The 20,132-nt window shown below is 35.3% G+C and overlaps 1 protein-coding gene across 1 annotated transcript in view; it reads left to right on the plus strand.

Moving 5' to 3' along the window:
• LOC150095228 (orexin receptor type 2-like) overlaps nucleotides 1–14,364 on the plus strand; it is a 107,938-nt gene extending 93,574 nt beyond the window's left edge. Inside the window, exons 3-6 of the mRNA XM_090410195.1 lie at nucleotides 6,034–6,427; nucleotides 9,090–9,255; nucleotides 12,007–12,119; nucleotides 14,029–14,364. Of these exons, the coding sequence (XP_090266321.1) occupies nucleotides 6,034–6,427; nucleotides 9,090–9,255; nucleotides 12,007–12,119; nucleotides 14,029–14,195 (840 nt within the window). The 3' untranslated portion in view covers nucleotides 14,196–14,364. The remainder of the gene's footprint in view (nucleotides 1–6,033; nucleotides 6,428–9,089; nucleotides 9,256–12,006; nucleotides 12,120–14,028) is intronic.
• Nucleotides 14,365–20,132: the final 5,768 nt, after the last annotated feature.

Here is a 20,132-nt window from a genome sequence, read left to right on the forward strand (position 1 = left end):
TCGTCTAACATAGATGCCCAGATGAGCATCACTAGTACTTTGTAGGATGGTTTTACCATGCAGTCTGTTTGCTTCTGATGTTCTTCTAAACCAGTGGTTTCAACCTTATTTGGCCTACTCCGGTTTACCAAAAAAGAAAAAAATATATTCAGCATCCCTTGGAAACTATTTTCTAAGACCTGACCAGCTGTACCTGATACATATAAAAGAAAATCGGATCAGCAGTTCTTGATTAAGCCAATAGACAGATAGATACAGAAACAAATTTATTTCCGTTTTTATTATGCATTTTTGAAGTTTGGAAATAAGACACCTTGGAACAGAACATTTAAAACTATTTATTGAAATCAACAAAGTAAACATAAATTGCACGTAAACCTAGGACAAATTGGAGATGAAAGTTTAATAACACCATTAAAATTAAGAAAACAAACATAAATTGAACATTTGTAAAAATCGCACATAAACTCTTAAATAACGATTAGTAATATTGAGAACGATGAACTGCTACCGGTTTATTGACATTTGGCTCTATATTTGTCACCAGCATTCTTATATCGCTGCGATCAACTATTTGAGTCGACTTCATTTTTAGTTAAAAGATTGGTCACCTTACTGAACCCACGTTCCACTAAATCTGATGAGGGAAATGATTAAAACCTTTTTTACTACAGTCCACAATTCAAAATAAAGTATGGGCATCTGCTTTGCAACAGAACTCAATTGAATTTTAATTTTCAATTCCTCTGTGTTTGTACTTGAAAACGGCTCCTAAATCGGTTATTTTCATCTCGAGAATATCTTTAAATCGTTAGTTGAAATCACAATGGAAAGCCTCAAAGTGCTGACAATAGCTGAGCACATCTTCATCATATTTTTCCACACTGTTCACAGATTTGGTAACTCGATGAATTCTTCTCCTTCAATATGGAGGGAATATCGATTCTCCTTTAGTGTCAGTTAGCAAATTTGTAGTAAATAATAATTCTTGGCAAATGTTTTCTTCTTTTATGTATCGTACATATTCAAAAAGTAAGGCTTCATTTCCTGGTAAACTGGATCATCAAGTTGTGTGGAGAGCTGGATTGTTTTTAAATACTCACCAGTAGAAGCTCGTGGCTTGAAATCATGGGGGTAATGCAACTTTCGAAATATACATACACACTGCAAGTACAGTGTATACGTGTTTGAATAAAATATCAAAATTATGGTAAAAATTTAAAAAAAAATTAACGTGAAAAAATATTGTTTATTATCGATAAAATTATACAGTTTGGTATAATTCAAAATGACTTAAAAATAAAATCCATTATCATAATCCCAATAAAGTTCTAAATTAAAAACTCTAACAAATGTTATGTCCTTAATTGTAATGTCCAAATATTTAAAGAGACGGAGTAAACACGATAAGCACTACGAACACTCGACTACTGGCGCAAACTGCATATAAACAACAGTGGAACTGCGCGACGGACAGTGCCGTATTACGCTAATAGCTCACATCTCACTATGACGTGCATATGCTTGCGCGCGTAGCAATATGACACTGGGTAAACACAGTGCTGCTAGCGTCCTTCGCCCTCCCAAGTGCTACAAGATGGATTTTTATTATTTTTTATACAAAATAAGAGAATTGTATAGGATTTTGGATGATAAAATTAAACTTTAAAAGCAAATATAAATAAATTAATAGATATATTTAGATATATTATATATAAAAATATAACGGGTGGGAATAGTGACCCCACCTATAATGTATAATATCATACATCTCCTAGGAGATGTGTTTTACATTTATAGGAAATACTAAGGGAAGTGATCAGAACTTAATCCATCTTTACCATGAGTTGCCTTGGTGTTGTACCATCACCATAAGTCTTGAACCACGTTCAGGCGCACACTTGTCTTACTTGTCTGTTTGCTTACTTGGGAAAAAGGGTTAAAACCACCAAGGTTATAAAATTACTTGGTATTTTTAACGTACAAATGTAAATATATATATATATATATATATATATATATATATATATATATCGAGGCAAGTGGGGGGGGTTGCAGCTCCGCAGTGCTTATGCACGAGCCGCCTCTGATACTCACATAATGAATCTTCAACATCCCGGGCCATTTCATCAATTCTTCGTTGCACTGTATTTTTGCTGGAAGGAATTTTCTTGCTAGTATCTGAGGCTGGCGTGTGCAGCACAGTGCGCATGACCTCACTGACAGCTGGTAGGATTACCCCTTCACCAACATTATGCGGCTTTCCAGATTTAGCAATCAGTAACGAAATGTTGTAAGAGGCGCGCAATCCATCGTCATCTAGTTTGGATGCTGTAAAACATCCTTCCAATGTCGGTTGTTTCAAACATCTTTCTTCGTGTGCTTGAAAACACGATAAATCCTTTTTTTTTTTTTTTTTTTTTTTATCAGCATGAACTTTTGCCAAATTCTTCAAGTCTAGAAGGCTTCGTAGATTCATTTAAAAACTTTTTGGCAAATCAGGCACATTTGGTAATGTTTTGTTTGTAGACGACTGAATAAAGCCCTATTTCAAATATTCGTTATTACGTTGTCTAAATTTCTTTTGGGTCTAACAATTTCTTACGTACCTAAACCAAATTATTTTTTACAAGAAAAGGTATAAAAATACGTGATTTCATACATCTCACGAATTTATAGTATTATACAGTGAATAAGTCATCACATGCACATATTCCTGCAGATGCGTACTGGACTTTTTAAAATCCCGATCATTTGAAAGTACGCGCTCGCCAATGAGATTTCACGGAAGGCAAAAAGATGCTCGTATTTGGTCCATCATGCCTTTCCATGTTAAGTACAAAGTTCAGCATCAGTGGCGAAAGGATGTTTTGCACAACAGTGAATACCTCTGTGCAAAATAAGCAATGTAATGCAAACACTGGATCTCCCAGTTCGAAAAGAAACCGTCCGGTGGACTCAGCTTCCTCCATTACAAGGTATCTACTTTTGCAGTTGCTGGGCGTGCAGCCATAGTACGTGCACATTAGTACTCCTAGTGGACTAAGGGCTAGACACTTTTGAAACCATGCTGGGGATACCAAACACTAAACTTTTTAAAAATGATTTCCTAATTAGCAGTGCGGGGGTCTTTCCCTCGTATGATGGACTTCATCTATCACCTATCAATATTATGTTAACGAACATTTCCACATGCATGATGAAGTTAAAAATAAAGTGTAAATGCTGTTTACACTTTATTTTTAACTTGTTACACTTATGTAGAAAGTTTTTTAACTTGGGTATATTATGTATTCAAGATACCAAGTAATTTCATATAAACTTGGTTTTTATTAAACTAGCCCCCCCCCCCTGGTGGCAGAGCCTAGTACGGCTCCCAACCCCCCCCCCCCCCTGAGTTCCGGGCTGGTAGGCCGGTTCTTTATGAACCTCACTTTAATTATTCAAAATCACTAATGAAAATAAAATATTTACTATATAATCAGTCATGACATGCGCGTTATACTAATTCCAGTAATGAATACTAACACGAACTGTTCTGATGGTCGACAATGCGTTTCATTGTTGTAATCCTGAAACGATATATCATATATATTTTTAAACAAAATAACAAATTGTTGTCTCATGAAGGCAAACACATTGTTGGACGTTTCAAAACAATGAAGACGTGACATAAAAACGTTTGAAATTTGGGCTTATCTTTTCATATTATATAGAGATATTATATAATTATATATAACTCTGTAATTATATATAATCTATTGATAATTATCAACCTATTTTCACGAAATTATTTTTACCGTTATTAGGTAAAAAATAATTAAATATATTAATAGAATGAAAGACAGAGTATATGTGTTGCAAAGTGGATGGCAGCCAGGAGATAGATGTAGAGCTCAAAGGAAATGTCATCAGGAAGGTTAGGAAACTTGACGTGCTTCGAGTCAACAGTGGAAGAGGATGGCGAGGCAGAGAAGGAAGTGTGATGCAGGATACAAGCAGGATGGAGGAACTGGAGAGAGATGGTACTATGCGATAAGAGGGTGCTGATTAATCTAAAAGGCAAAATCTACAAGACAGTAGTGGGACCAGCTATGACGTATGCTATGGAAACTATGGCCCTGAGGAAAAATAACATCCGAAGGATGGAGGATGCTTAGGCGGATGTGCAGTGTGACCAGAAAGGATCATCTGAGAAATGACTGTGTAAGGGAAATGGGGAAAGTTACGAACTTGGGAGCGAAGATACAGAAGGCAAGGTTTGAGATGGTTTGGTCATGTGACATGTAGGGAGAACGAGTATGTGGGAAGAAAGGTCATGCAATGGATGTGCGGGGGAGGAGGAGGAAGCGCGGGCAGTCGAAGAAGAGATGGAGGGGAGCTGGTGGAAGAAGACTTGAGGATGTGGTTACAGCCCAAGACAAGAGGATGTGGAGGAGACTCATCAACAACAGCGACCTTACTTAAGTGGCACAAGCTTCAGAAGAAGACGAAGAAGAAGAATGAAAACAACTAACAAATAAAGTTATAGATGTTATGATTTTCTTATGTAAAAAAACAAAAAAAAAAATCACGAACTGTATAAAATGAATTCAGGCACCCAATATATACAATTCTAAACTCTCAACTTCCATTGTATTGCGATCAACCATAACGTGTAACAGGATTCAGTCAGTGAATCCATAGCGTATTGAGCTAAGTCATGATCGAACACTGTTCAATCCGAGACAGCTGGTAGTCGTATTATTATTGCTCTTCTGTGAACACAACAAAACTCGGTACGCTTTCGTCTTCTTAGAGCAGTACTTGTGTATACGTGTGCGTGTGCGCGCGCGCGCGCTATTCTAAACTCTTCTTTGCATCGAACCAGCTATTTGAGAAAGCAATATCAATAGCCTAAAAGTGCAGCCGGACTTCCCCTTCCATGCCAGTAGCCGTGCACACACTATCGTGTATATATTCGTGGGTCGTTCTTACGATGTTCTCCGTCATTTTATCAGCTAAGGTCAGAAGGGGGTTAGGCTGATTTTTTTTTTCAAACTATGAATGCCATTCACATCGCAGCAAACTACCACAGATATTCTTTGATGCACCAAGAAACTTACTTTTTAGAGACGTGACCCTCACCGTAGAAAATTCTCTACCTTCGCTTCACTTTTCAAAAGTTATCCGTTCTTTTATATTGGCTGACCAGTCAGTGCCATCATTGATCGCAGTATCAGCAAAAGACCTTTTTATATCTTCGTTGCTAGGAAACGGGTTAGTTGCAGAGCTTATAAAAAGAATAATCGCCATGATGGTTTTATTCTTTCCAATTTCTTACTGTGTGATAAAAGCATAATTTTTGGAATAAGCAGAAGAAATGGCTTATTAATAAAAAATATATTGCTACATCCGTCTGTCACTAATCTCTCAATATAAACAGAAATCTGTTACACCATAAACCGATAGTTTTACTTTAGCTAATGTTATGTTGCACAATAATAAGTCCAACATTGTTGGACTCGTATATTTCATTCATTCAAATTGGCCACGTGACTACTTTAATTAGCAACCGAAAAGCAATATATTGGACGCGAAATTATTTTTAATTTTTAATTAACCGAATTAATAAATTAATTTACTCTTTACTGTTATCTTATTATTAATTCTTACATTACTTTATAATTAATTGTTATTTCATTGTTTATTCTTGCTATTTTTGTTATTTTATTATTAATTGTTATTTCATTGTTTATTCATTTTTATTTTTATTATTATTATTAATTGCATTTTATTTTTTGTTATTTTATTATTAATTATTATTTCATTGTTTACTTATTTTATTTTATGTTTTTATTATTAATTGTTATTTTATTTTTCATTTTATTATTATTAATTATTATTATTTTTTGTTATTTTATTATTAATTGTTATTTCATTATTCATTTATTGTTATTTTATTTATTATTATTTTATTCTTTCCTGTTTCTTATTTAACTTTATCAAAATAATTTAATTTATTATTTTCGTCCTTATATTTATTTATTTCAGAGCGTTTCCGTGTCGGTGAGCGTCCTGACCCTGACCTTTATCTCGATCGATCGCTGGTATGCCATCTGCTACCCCCTTCGCTTTAAAAGCACGTCAAGTAGAGCTAAGACAGCTATATTTTTAATATGGACGACTTCAATCCTCCTTGTTCTACCCGACGCACTGGTCTTAGACACCCATCGCAATCCTGATCTGCAAGTGGACACACACTACTTAACGGACTGTGCGTACACCTGGAGTGACGAACATACTCGGATCTACCAACTGATTATCGTTCTCTTGCTTTACGTAGCACCGTTTGGATTGATGTCCGTCGCTTACTATCAGATCGCTAAAGTGCTATGGAACAAGCAAATTCCAGGAACAGGAGAAACACAGCAACAAATAAGATCTGGTAAGTATGACGTCAATGACGGTTAAAAAAAATATATTACTGCGCATGCGCAGAGACATTTATCTTCTATTTCTTTTAATCTAACAAACTGTACTACAGAAGTTGACACAAAAAAGAAAGAAAAAAAAAGCTACTGTTAGAGGACGTCTTTTAGTGTTCTTCATGACCATCTTCCCACCCCCAGCCCCACGTAAACCCAAGTTACCGTAGCCACTAGATAGCATCTGGCACATAATCATAAAAATGTGATTATTTCCAGCACTCTCCATCTGTGTGTGTTCCCAGCTATGCGTTCGATATCTGTCGCTCTTGTAATACTTGTTCTCCCCAGGTGGCTCTTTCTGTGCAAACAATAAGCCCTGATTAATCGTCACAGCTAAAACAAACATCCGATTATTTGTCTTCCTCTGCCATTACATTACGGATAGAGCAGTCAATAAAGAAAAATTCATTTCTCTTATCCTCTCTGGTTAAATATCCGCCATAGGACACGATTATTAAGATACAAGCATGCGCAATGAGTCCTAGTGGATCGAGTGTTCTGACATTGCGATATTAATGATGCTTAGAGTACTAAATGATCAAAACTGGCTTTAACAATGAATGTTATATTTATAATCGATTGCACTAGTATATGTAAAAAAAATTAGCTATTATTGATTTATCATGCTTATGAAACTTGTCTGTTTCTTTAAATTGTTTCGATTGGCACATATGAGCGTGCAATGTAAATTTCTGCTGAACGAGAAAGATAATGTAAAACAAGAAATAACAATATTATACCATTGTTGTTATTTCCCGATTATTCATCTGCGTTTTTTCTTTATGCTGTATTGTTGCTATTTGTCGTCTGCTCTGTTTTTATGTAGTTATATGCAAGTTTCTCTTCTGTTTTGTACATTTCCTTGTTTTTTATTTATTTTTTCTAATTTCTTTCTATTTTTATAGAATAATTCTCTTTCCTGATTATTATTTTCTTAAGTTTCTCTCCCTTTCTTGCCATATCATGTATTTTCATTTTCTTTTTTTGTTTCTTTTTGCATCTACTCTATTCCATGAAAGAGTGTTGATGGGCGAGTTTATCAACAAACAGGCATTCACTGTTTTCCTTTGCAAGGGAAATTCATTACCGGGAGTATTAATCGTCAGTGTCGATAGGTTTCCTAGGCAACCGGTTCTGTTTTACGAAGCCATTATAATGGCCCAAAACAAACAAAAGAAGGAATAAAAATTCTCAAGTTGTTTTCTAGCATAGAGCGCAGCACGAAGATAAATCACTTCGCTGATCGAGACAGCGCTGAATAAAGGGGGAAAAAAATCGAAATGCGCAAGCGATACACGGAGACAACCCAACACGTTTGATGCAAAACAGCCATGAAAGATTTTGGCAGCAAATCAAGTGTTGTAGGAAGGCCAATGTTCATATCGGACTTGGAATCACTTAAGAAATGAGCTAAGATGCCAGTTCATAAATAGATTCTTGTTATTCGCTATTACACAATGGCCTCGTTTTTGCATCATTTACTGCTTAATTGTGTTTATCGTTGAAAGTAAAAAAAATAGAAGACATTTCCTTCGAAGTTATGTTGATTAGGGAAGGAAGTGCGGACAAAAGGTGCCTGAAAAAGAAAGTTAAAAGTAACTCCCGAAAAGGAGATGTCAGTTAAGGCTATCTAAACAAGCAACAAAGACTTCGTATAAAGAAAAAGAAAAGACATAATAAACGATGTCTTTAAATTTGAAAAAAAGAACTGAATTGGAATATAAAAGCAAATATCAGTAACAGTTCTCGTTTTTCATTTACATAAATGGTGAAAAATATCGAAAATAATTTACTGCAACTTTAATTAAGCAATTTTCAATTTACTTTTATTGTTTTTTATATATATTTATATTTATTTATTACGAATTGAAATTGATGTTGCGATCAGTGTACTTTTGAAGAACTATTTTCGTTCAACCACATCAGCGCCATTTCATGCAATTTTAAAATTAAAATTAAAGTATCAAGTACCAAATTCCATCAAAATCTGTCCAGCTTAAAACGGTTGATTTACGTAAATAATAACGAAGTGAGTCGAAAGAATAATTTATTTTAATCTTGATTTCCTGATGAATTTATTAGTCAATAATCAAAATTTTTTTAATAATTTATTTTAATTTTCGTAATATTTAATACTTTATTACTTAAATATTTTTTTGAACAGTTCACTTCAGAGATTCCTGAATCTATCCTTACCAACTCCTTCAAAACTATGGATTATTTTTTACTTTATTTGAAAAAAAACATGAAGTACGTAACAGAGTATAAAAATTCGAAAAATAAATTTTTAGAATTTATTTTAGAATTTATTTATTTATTTATTTATTTATTTTTTGATAAATTATCGTAATCATCCACTATAATGAAACGCTCGAACATAAACAAATTAAAGGTTTGCCTTTATTTTAATTTAATATTAATTTATTTTTATTTTATTTTATAATATTTTATTTTTGTTTTTGTTATGTACTTAAACTTTCGCCTGTTGAATTATCATAACTCCAAAACTCACAGAAATTTAAAATTTAAATGTTGAATTAAAATTAAGTATTTTAGACAGAAATAGACTATAATATTAGTAAATTGATTCATTTTTAATCGTATTTTCCGATTCATAAGCTGTCGTTAAAAAAGCCGGTAGAAATGGAGCTATTCGGATCGTAACAACTAGCGCCCCCTATGAAGGACAAGTTCGTTCGCGTAGAAAAGCAGCTAAGATGTTGATTGCCGTGGTAGTGATGTTTGGACTCTGCTATCTACCAGTGCATCTCATCAATACGCTCAGGTAGGCAGGCCATCCGTATTGTTATTTTTTTAAAATACGTCACGGTAATCAACCAACACGTTGGTTGATTACTGTGACGTCATAATGTAATTGTTTTCATAAAAAAAAGTAATATCGGAAAAGGCATTATTACCACACAGTGAATTATTATTGTTGTTTTTTCGATTAATACGAGAAACCTTTGGAACATAGACTTGGGATGTAAGTCTATGCTCCACGTAAGTCTAGACTTGGGATGTAATAGTGGAAGTCTGCAGTAACCTGATAACGAACAAGATCTCCTGACAAAGAATACAGTGATTAAACGAAGAAGGGATAATTGTATGATGTGGACATTATCCATTGCCTACTTACACTTCTTTTTTTTATTTTATTTTCACTTTTTGCTTCTGTGCACCAAAATCATTAATTTTGGCAACGTCAAGCATTCTTACAAGAAGCTTCTAGAGCTTATTGATCGCTTTGAAAATGTTTCCACAACTTAAATTTCTCATAAATTTGCATACTATTATTGCACTAGGGGAAAAGATTTATAAATTGTGGGTATTTTGCATTTTTTCGGAGTTTTCTTTACTTTTGAAAACTTTATCCACAGTTAGGGAAAGATAGAAATAAAATCTAAAAGTTTTCTCAATGCAGAATTCTAAATTATACTTCCATAAATTGAAAAACATTGTTTGTTACGTGTTAGAGCTGGAAACTAACATCTTTTCCAAAACTGATGTAGTTTATCTAATGTATTTTCATGTTGAATTCCATTATTAAAGTAGAGCACGCGATCATCAATTCAAGTATTTCTCGCTCTTTGTATTTTTCATTATTAAAAGTATGCATAGCACACCAACTATTTTTCGCTCATTGTAGATTTCTATTGTATATTTCTTAGTGTGCAATCAATGATTAACTATTTGTTGCTCTTTGTACATTTCATTATTAAAACTACGCATAGAATGAAATCAACAATTGAACTATTTTCGCTCTTTGTCCGAGTACATTTCATCATTAATATTACGCATTGCACGCGATCAACAATTCAACTATTTCTCGCTCTTTGTATATTTCATTATTAAAACTACGCATAGAATGAAATCAACAATTGAAGTATTTTCGCTCTTTGTACGAGTACATTTCATCATTAATATTACTCATTGCACGCGATCAACAATTCAACTATTTCTCGCTCTTTGTATATTTCATTATTAAAAGTATGCGTAGTGCCATTATCAACTATTTCTCGCGTTCGTTGTGTATTTCGATTGTCCATTTTTTAGCGCGCGATCACCAATTTAACTATTTCTCGCTCTTTATACATTTCGTTATTAAAATTACGCATTGCACGCGATCAACAATTCAACTAATTTCTGGTTTTTATTCATTTCATTTGTTTTCAAGTTTCACTAAGGAATAAATTTCACTCAATAATTTTATTGTTAACAAAATCGTTTGGGTGCACTTGACAGCAAAAACTATAATTGAAAACAAAGACATTTAATTAAAAAAAGCCTCATAAACACTCATTAAGCAAACAGAATTGATTTATTACCAGGAAGTTACAGTTAATAGGATCACGTAGACGATTTAATGAGGTGATAAATTTTGAGAAGGAATGTCATTAACTTGGATGTGTCTCATTGTTGGTATACTTAACATAAAATGGTAGAAACCATTGCATATATATAGCATGAAAATATCAGATTAATTAAATAAGAGAGAGAGAGAGAGAGAGAGGTACGAAGTCAAATGAATTTGTATTTCTTTACAGAAGAAGCAATAATAACAACACCGAACTTGAACTGACTATAATTAAAGGTTAGGATAAAATATTAAGGTGGACTAACTAGGAGAGAGAATCAGATTTAAACCCTATAGATCACCTTTGAGGATAATTATAACGTCAATAGAAGAAATGACTAACGCATCCAATTTCGTCACGGGATGACCTTTTACATGACCTTTTTTGTGTCATAGTTGTCTATTCGTGTCACGCAAACTTCATTTAAAAGGGAAGACTCAAAGCTTGCTGTTTTGCATCGTTTACATGGCGATGAACGCCTGACATGAGACTACTGTTCATCTCCCACCCAAAAAAATTCTCAGACATCCATGTCGTAGGTAGATTGGAATCCTGAGCCTGTTGGTTGGAGAGCCAAAGTGCTAACCACTCGGTCCACCAGACCAACAGATGGGCAGACGGGATGGACGATGAGCAGAAGTCTTTTCACACTGTACCGCGCAGGTCAACACGGAAAAGCGATTCATCTGATATTTCTGCATCACTGGACGATAACTGCTATGAGTGTCGGCTGTTCATTAATTACATTAATTTGGGATAATTAACTTGCAGAGTTTTGCATATGGTTTTGATTACTTTTAATTAATGTCTCAATTACATTCGATCAATAGCATTATTGAACTATATTAGCTTGTTAAGGTCGTATGTAAAATCACGTAACATACTAAAATAATCTCGTGGCCAGAAACGTTTCAGAAAAAAACTGTCAATGGAATTTGTAGTGAAAAAATACTGTCGTTATACAGAATTGATATGGTGCTCAATATGGAAGAATGGCGTCATCCTTAATGACGTCATTCTTCCATTAATGATATACATGCACGCTACGTACTCCAGAACGAAATAGGCGCAATGAAGTTTTAGAATTTTGATATGCTTTTATTATGCGTTTAAATGAGCTGAATTGCAACTGTTCGTATAAAAGAACGCAAACGTGTAATCTTTATTATTTTTTCAAGGTATACGACTGGTCTTCCCCAAACAGATGCCACCACTGTGGCTTCGCTAGTCTCTCATTGGCTCTGCTATGCGAACAGCGCCGTCAATCCACTTATTTATAACTTCATGAACGGTAAGTTGTTCGAAGTTTTATCTTTTTAATATATAAATTTAATCATTACTAAATTCTAAAACAGAATGTTTAAATTAAAACATTGTTTTAATTTAAATTTGACTTAATTTTAATTTTTGTGTAAGTTATATATGGTTGTATATGGATTTTTTTTATTTTTATATTAATTTTTAAATATTTTAATAATGCATATTATTTATTTGCCTTTTATTTTATAAATACATATTTTATCCATTTTTTATAATTTTCAGTTATAACCTATAACTTATAATAAGCTTATTCAATTCGAATTCAATAAGCTAATTCGAAATTAAATTAAAATAAGTTTAACTCATCGAATTATTTTTAAAGCCTCATTAAGCATGTAAAAATCAAAATAGACTGTAATTAAATGAAAGATTTTTAATGATTAATTTATAATAAATAATGGATGCATGCATTATAAATGCATGCATCCATTCATTGAATTCTCTTGAATCCAATATGGGATATAAGAGATTGAATCTGGAAGCGAATCCTCCACTTCCTTATGACACCGTCCAACTCACTTTAACTGAAAAAAACCTGATAATGGTTCTTCGCTTCATAGACAGGGTTCGAACCCAAGTCTTTCCAATCAAAGGACTGTATCGAAACCAACCGAACTTTGGAAGCTCTTATATGTATTTCATAATTTTAAATAGATTACAATAATATTCTAGTGGTGTTCGCTAGCATGAAAGATAGCTTTTTCCTTTTAAACAGTTTAAAAATACGTATTTATTCCAATTAACTGCCAGGGGTCGCTAGTGTCCAGTGGCGGCTCGTGGCTTGAAATCGTGGGGATGCTGCAACTTTCGAAATTTACATACACACTGTAAGTACAGTAGTGTATACGTGTTTGGATAAAATATCAAAATTATGGTAAAATTAAAACAAAAAATTAAACATGAAAAAATATTTTATTACCGATAAAATTATACAGTTTGGTATAATTCAAAATTACTTAAAAATAAAACCCATTATCATAACCCCAATAATGTTCTAAAATAAAAACTATAACAAATGTTATGTCTTTAATTGTAATGTCCAAATATTTAAAGAGACGGAGTAAACACGATAAGCACTACGAACACTCTACTACTGGCGCAAATTGCACATAAACAACAGTGGAACTGCGCAACGGACAGTGCCACATTACGCTAATAGCTCGCAGCTCACTATGACGTGCATATGCTTGTGCGCGTAGCAATATGACACTGTGGTAAATACAGTGCTGCTAGCGCCCTCCTAAGTGTTACAAGATGGATTTTTATCATTTTTTATACAAAATAAGAGAATTGTATAGGATTGGTGATGATAAAATTAAATATTAGAAGCAAATATAAATATATTTATTTAAATTAAAGGGATATTAAATCCCACATTGTTTTAAAACCGAATAAGAAACTCAAAGATCGGAATCAGAGAGGTTCATGCCGAATATAGTATTGTAAACTAGAAAAGTATCGGTGACTACTAGCGTGAGCTAATGCAAGTAGCCGTAGTACGTATTACAAACTCGGGTAACTCCCAGCAAAGGTGGTGAAGTTCTGATCGCTATTCTTGGTATTTTGCATAATGTAAAACACATTTCCTAGGAAATGTATGCTGTTATCGCCGAAATTAATCCTATTGGCTCTTTATATTTAAGTAAATATATTTATATATCGAGAAAAATTGGGGGTGCTGCATTTCCACAGTGCCTATGTACGAGCATCCCCTGCTGCTGTCACATTTATAAATTAATAACTGCGAACTTAAACCTGACCAATCGATTTCTTTTATATATTTTTGATCGTAGAATTATTGACCTTTTATTTCATCTGCTTTATAACTGTAGGAATATGATTAAGGTTGGTACTGAATGATTTGTGTGTTTTCATTGCAGGTAAATTCCGAAAAGAGTTCAAAAATACATTCAACTGTGTATGTTTACGCACCAGCTATAGAGGGCGCTCAAGGACTCCTGCCAAAAATTATCTGTGTCGATTCACCAGTACGATCACTCAGTGCGAAAATATCAGACTGAATTCTGCTAAACCCAAACAGACTTGAGATTTGTGCCGGCGTTTGCTGGCAGAACAGTTTGTACACAGCGACCTCTATTTTGCTAACAAATTATAGGAATTCCATTTATTCAACCACCGGATGTGATTTTCCTCAATCAATGTTCGCCATGGGCTGGCAGGTGTTGTGTAAAAAGTAATTAAAGATCTTAAGAAAACTTTGTGACTTATTTTGTCGGTGAACACCGCACACTTAAATATGTGGAAATGTCTGACGAGTCCATGTTTCACTGATTTCACGATTTCTCTTGGTTTTTGTTATACTTAAAAGAAGTAAGTCCGCGCGGCTAGCCCAGTGGCTGTCCGCTTCGCAACTACATGCCTGGGGAAGAAGTGTCCTAGGTTCGAGTCCCGTCGGAGACGTGAGGATCTGAAGAATCAGCCATGGCCAAGTTAGTCGGTCTTGGGCATGGAGAGTAGGGTTTTTCCCCCAATTTATCTAGGGGGTGTTTCATCCCGCAAGCAGGCAAAACGGCCTCGTGAACCCACAGGACACAGTCATAGTATATAGTAAGAGAAACCACCTTTTTTTAACAGTTTATTATCTAAACTGTTAAAAATTTATGTTTATGTTTATGTCATTTATGTTTCCCATCACGTATACAAGATATTTATATTATAATTTAAGTTGTACAATTCAATGTACAATATTATACAATACAGTTCAAGTATTGCTATCATTTTCGGTTGGTAATTACACTTATTTTTGGCTATTTATTTTGTTACAGTTAATAAACGTTTCCTTATATATACAAATAGAGTAAAATACATTTCGGATAGTACATTTCGTAGTTTATAATAAGTTGCTGGTTTTCGTGATAAAGAAAGTTAGTTTGTGTATTTATGTGTAACCAAGGGCCGTAGCCAATACAGGTTAGTAGAGAATTAAATTAGTTCGAAACAGTCACTTCGAGTCCCGTGACCTTATCTATGAGGGCTCACCTTACACGGTTTAATTTGATGTACATGTAAATATATTAGTCTCCTAAGTGAATGAACTAGTTAGTATATTGGTACCTTAATTGGATATGATAAGTGCGTTATAATGATCCCTTATACTATATGTTTAAAGTATTTGTCAACATTGTTTAGTCCCATGAGGTAGTCTCTCAATCTTTTTCTAAATGCGTAAGCTGAGGTCATAGATTTGATTTCATTTGGGAGTTTATTGTAACTGCTTGCCGCTAGGTGTTCGAAGGATTTATGAAACATTTCTTTGTTTGCCGGAACCAGCATGTTCCGGCCGCATCGTAATCCATAGTCTACATTATATACTAAGAAACTTTCAGCGTTCCTTTTTACGTATAATAGACAACCATAGAGATATAGTTTCTGAAGTGGTAGAATATTATGCATGACAAACAGATCGTTGGTTGAATGTGCGAAGTTAGTAGTGGTTATGGCTCTAATTATTCTGTTTTGTATTCTTATTAATGGAAGCAGATTGTTGTAATACTCTCCACCCCAACAGGTGATGCCATAGTCATTTCCCTAGATGGTGGCGAATATAGCTGCCCCTAAACAGTCGAAAGGCTATAACCACCACCACAACAAGATTGTGTGAGGCATTGGATATGAGGAGGGAGCAAGCAAAGGAGTTAATGGTTTTAATCGGTACGAATGATTTGACAGAGGACAAAGAGCATGTCAGAATGGATATCAAGAGGCTGCTTACAGGGATAAAAGAGAATAATGTGACAGGAAGGGTGGTCAGTGTGTTGCCTAGGTATGATTGTGGTGAAATGAGGTGGAGAGCAAGGATTATGAATGGTATTCTGGCTGAAATGCGTGAGGAGATGGGAGTACAGTTTGTTAATGTGTGGAATGAGTTTGAGGGACGAAGTGAGCTGTATGGGAGCGATGGACTGCATTTGAGTGGTTATGGTGTGAGTCGCTTGGAGAGACTGCTGCTGGAAGGTAGAGAAGTGAATAGAGAGAATGAATCAGATCGAGAGGGGAGTGATGTGGAAGAGCAGGAGAGATTGAAGAAGTGGAAATGAATGGGGAAGTGAGTGGTATGAGTATAGAAAATGAGAGAATGGGTGTGCAAGAGGAGCAGGGAAACGGGGAGGCTCAGGGTGGACAGGGGTATACAGCGTGAGAAAGGTGGATGCTCCAAGAGGAGGTGAGAGCATGTGTAGGCAGGAAAGTAATGGGATGGCCAGGGATCAAGAGGAAACAGATGGAATTGAAAAGGGTTCTAAAATGAAGAAGCAGAAAGGGAAATGGCCCCAGTCCAGCATGGAGAGATCACATCGAGTGAGTGGTATCAGTGGAACTAGCTGTAGATCCATAAATGAGCTGTTGTGTTTGTATACAAATGCTAAAAGTATAAGAAACAAGGTAGATGAAATGATTGCATTAATTGCATCTATTCACCCAAAAATTGTTGGAATAAGTGAGACATGGTTAGATGAGGACGACATCCTGACAGGAATAGAAATGGAAGGGTAGTATGATGTGTTTCATGACGATAGAAGGGGTAAAAAGGGAGGGGGAGTGCTATTGATGATAGAGAAAGAGTTATGTCCATACAAAGTAGAGATGCAAGAACGAAATAGAGCCAGTGGTTTTGAGGCAATATTTGGTGGAATGTTGTTATAGACCTGGTAATGTGGATGGTGGTGATAGTGAAATGTATAATCAAATTAGTCAAGCAAATAAGAAAAGGGTGATCATTATGGGTGATTTTAATTATGGCAATATAGACTGGAATGAAGAGATAGCAACCGGAAGTAAAGAAAATGAGTTTCTTGAGTTTTTGAGTGATAACTACCTCAGACAGTATGTAACAGAGAGAGGACACGCGAGGATTAAGGGTCTTGAATTTGATCATCTCATCAGAGAATGTAATTATAAATGAGGTGTCAAATCACCCACCAATTGATGAGAGTGACCATGAGGTGATTACCTGAGTGGTTGCCAGCAGTGTGAGAACCTCTGTAAGAAAAGGGTATATGTGGAACTACAAGGGGGGTGATTATGAAGAGCTCAGGAGACAGCTTGCGGGTGTTGCATGGAATGAGGAGTTAGCTGGAAAAGAGATCAATGCAGCTTGGGGTATTTTCAAAAACTATCTAGTAGAAATAACCAATTCCATGAGGTCTACAAAGACCAAGCAAGGAAGGTGACTTGGTTGGTGAGAGTAGCTAAAGAGAGGTATGAACAGCAGTTAGCTAATGAAATCAAAAAGAATCCGAAGGAGTTCTTTTGATATGTAGCTAGCAAAAGAAATAATGATTATGGATGGATGACATGGATATGAGAAAATTGTATAAAGACAGCTGTTGCAGAATGTGTGGTGAAGATACTTAATGAGCAGTTCATAAAGATCTTTCAATCTTGTGAATGTGACTTCATGGAGGGATTGAGAGCAGTTGATGATGGGGAGGAGAGACTGACTGTAGGTGAGCAAGAGGTGTTTGGGGAGTTGAGTAAACTAGATGTAAATAAGGCTGTGGGGCTTGATAATATATCACCGTGTATTCTGAAGGAATGTGCCAGGGAGTTGACACCTGCCTTGACATATTTTTTTTAATACGAGTCTTGCACTTGATCAAGTTCCTAAGGAGTGGAAGGAGGGCAAGATTGTGCCACTTCATAAAGGAGGTGATCGAACTCAAGCATCAAACTATAGGCCTATCTGTGTGTCGGGTGTTGTGGTTAAGTTGCTGGAGAAGCTTGTGAGAACTAGGATCCAGAGTTGGGTTGACAACAATGGTATTATCTTTGATGGACAGCATAGATTTGCTAAAGGGAGGTCATGTTTTAGTAATCTACTTACTTATTACAATAAAGTGACTGCTTCCGTGGACAGAGGAAAAGGATACACATTAATATACTTGGATTTCGCAAAGGCTTTTGATAGAGTACCTCATGATAAGTTGACAATCAAACTAGAGCAGATGAGGTTGGATATTAGATTGGTGCATTGGATTGGAGATTGGCTGTCTGATAGGTATCAACAAGTTGTGTATGGGGGAGCAATGCGAGGAAAGGGAGGGTCTCTAGCGGAGTGCCTCAGGGATCTGTTTTGGGGCCATTACTGTTTAACTTATATGTTAATGATATTGGTGAAGATTTAGATGGAGATATTCAGTTGTTTGAGGATGATGCAAAGTTGGGACGAACCATAAAGAGTAGTGAAGATGTTGTGGCCTTGCAAGAAGACTTGAATAATTTGAGTGATTGGGCATGGAAATGGGGATGTGAGTTCAATGTTGCAAAATGTAAGGTTTTAAAATTTGGAAAATAAAGATGGGATGCAGAATTTATGCTTGGTGAGAATATATTGTTGGAGGTAGTGGAAATAAGAGATCTGGGGGTGATAGTGGATAAGGATCTGAAATTCAGGGACACATCGCCAAAATTGTGAAGACAACACAAAGGCTTCTGGGAATAATGCGGAGGACACTGACGTGTAGAAGAAGGGAGATTCTTGTTCCATTGTATAAGGCTTTGATTAGGCCACACATGGACTATTGTGCCCAGATTTGGTCACCGGGTTTTCAGAAGGATGAAGAGATGTTGGAAAAGGTCCAAAGGCGACTGACGAAGGTTGTTTCTGACCTCTGGAATATTGAGTATGAGGAAAGATTGAGAAGATGTAATTTGCAGAGTCTGGTTGAGAGGAGGAAGAAGGGAGATATGATAGAGACCTACAAGTTGGTAAGGGGTTGTTATAGGATCAATGGTGGAGAAGTTCTACAGAGAATAGTGGGAGATCGGGGGAGAACCAGAGGTCATCCCTGGAAACTGTATAAAGAGGGTGTGAGTAGGGGAGTGAGAGGCAGGTTTTTTTCGTGCAGAGTTGTGAATGATTGGAATGCCTTGCCTGAGAGTGTGGTGTCTGCAAGGAGTTTGAGTGTGTTTAAGACACGGTATGATGAGATGGGTGTGTGATAAAAGGACCTCCCAGATGAGTCTTTGACTCCATGAGGTCTTGGTTAATAATAATAATAATAATAATAATAATAATAATAATAATAATAATAATCTCTTAGTTTTGTTACTAAGTGGTCCACTCCTATGCGTACGCACTCGACTACCCACATGGACAGAATGTGATGATAGTACTATACAGTCCGTACACGCAGTTTACAGACAAAAGAACACTTATAGGGCTAAACTACTTTATGCTCGAATTATGGTTACGAATTCCAAGGATACTTGGATTTCGTGGGCGCTTAAGTGCATGTTAGAATCACAGATGATAACGATGATGATTATGCCGTCCATAGTTGGTACACAATGAAGAATACACGACTATTTGGGCTTCCAAAGGTATATTAAAATAGCGAGTTAAGGATGAGTTAAAAGAGTATATCGTTACAATTTCAACATTCTTTTTTTTAAATAAAAAGATTAAAATGATTCGAGGATTTTGTGTTCTTTTTCCTTTTCTGTATTCATATCGTTCCAGAAGATTTTGATTTACATGGTTATTTTTTCTTCTTCTACTATGCTGAACGCACGTTATAAAAACACGACTCTATAATCTCAAAGTCATCTCTATTCCTATAGAGATGACTTTGAGATTTATTCTGTCTAATTCACCCCCTCCTTCCACGTCATAATACAACATAACAGATTTATCTAAACAAACAAAGAGTCCAACAGTATAACATCTGGTGCGTCAATTTTTTTAAAAAGAAATTATAATTACAATTACAAATAATGTACATCTGAGATTACAAGTCACCATAGAAACGACTCGATGGGGGATTCATTTGACAGTATAAATCTCAAAGCCATTAATATTTTACGAAGTATTATAATCATTTTGCAGTGGATTGTTGTCAATAACAATGGCTATTCTTCATCCACCAACAATTGGATGGCAAATTCATGATGCAAAATTCTATCTATGATTTGGAAAAACCTTGGTTCGAATCCAATTTCTGATACGATGATACATTGGTCCACT

Source organism: Typopeltis vanoorti, chromosome 20 (genome assembly GCF_054136105.1).
Source record: "Typopeltis vanoorti isolate ZY-2024b chromosome 20, IOZ_Tvanoo_1.0, whole genome shotgun sequence".
In the NCBI taxonomy this organism is placed as follows: Eukaryota; Metazoa; Arthropoda; class Arachnida; order Uropygi; family Thelyphonidae; genus Typopeltis; species Typopeltis vanoorti.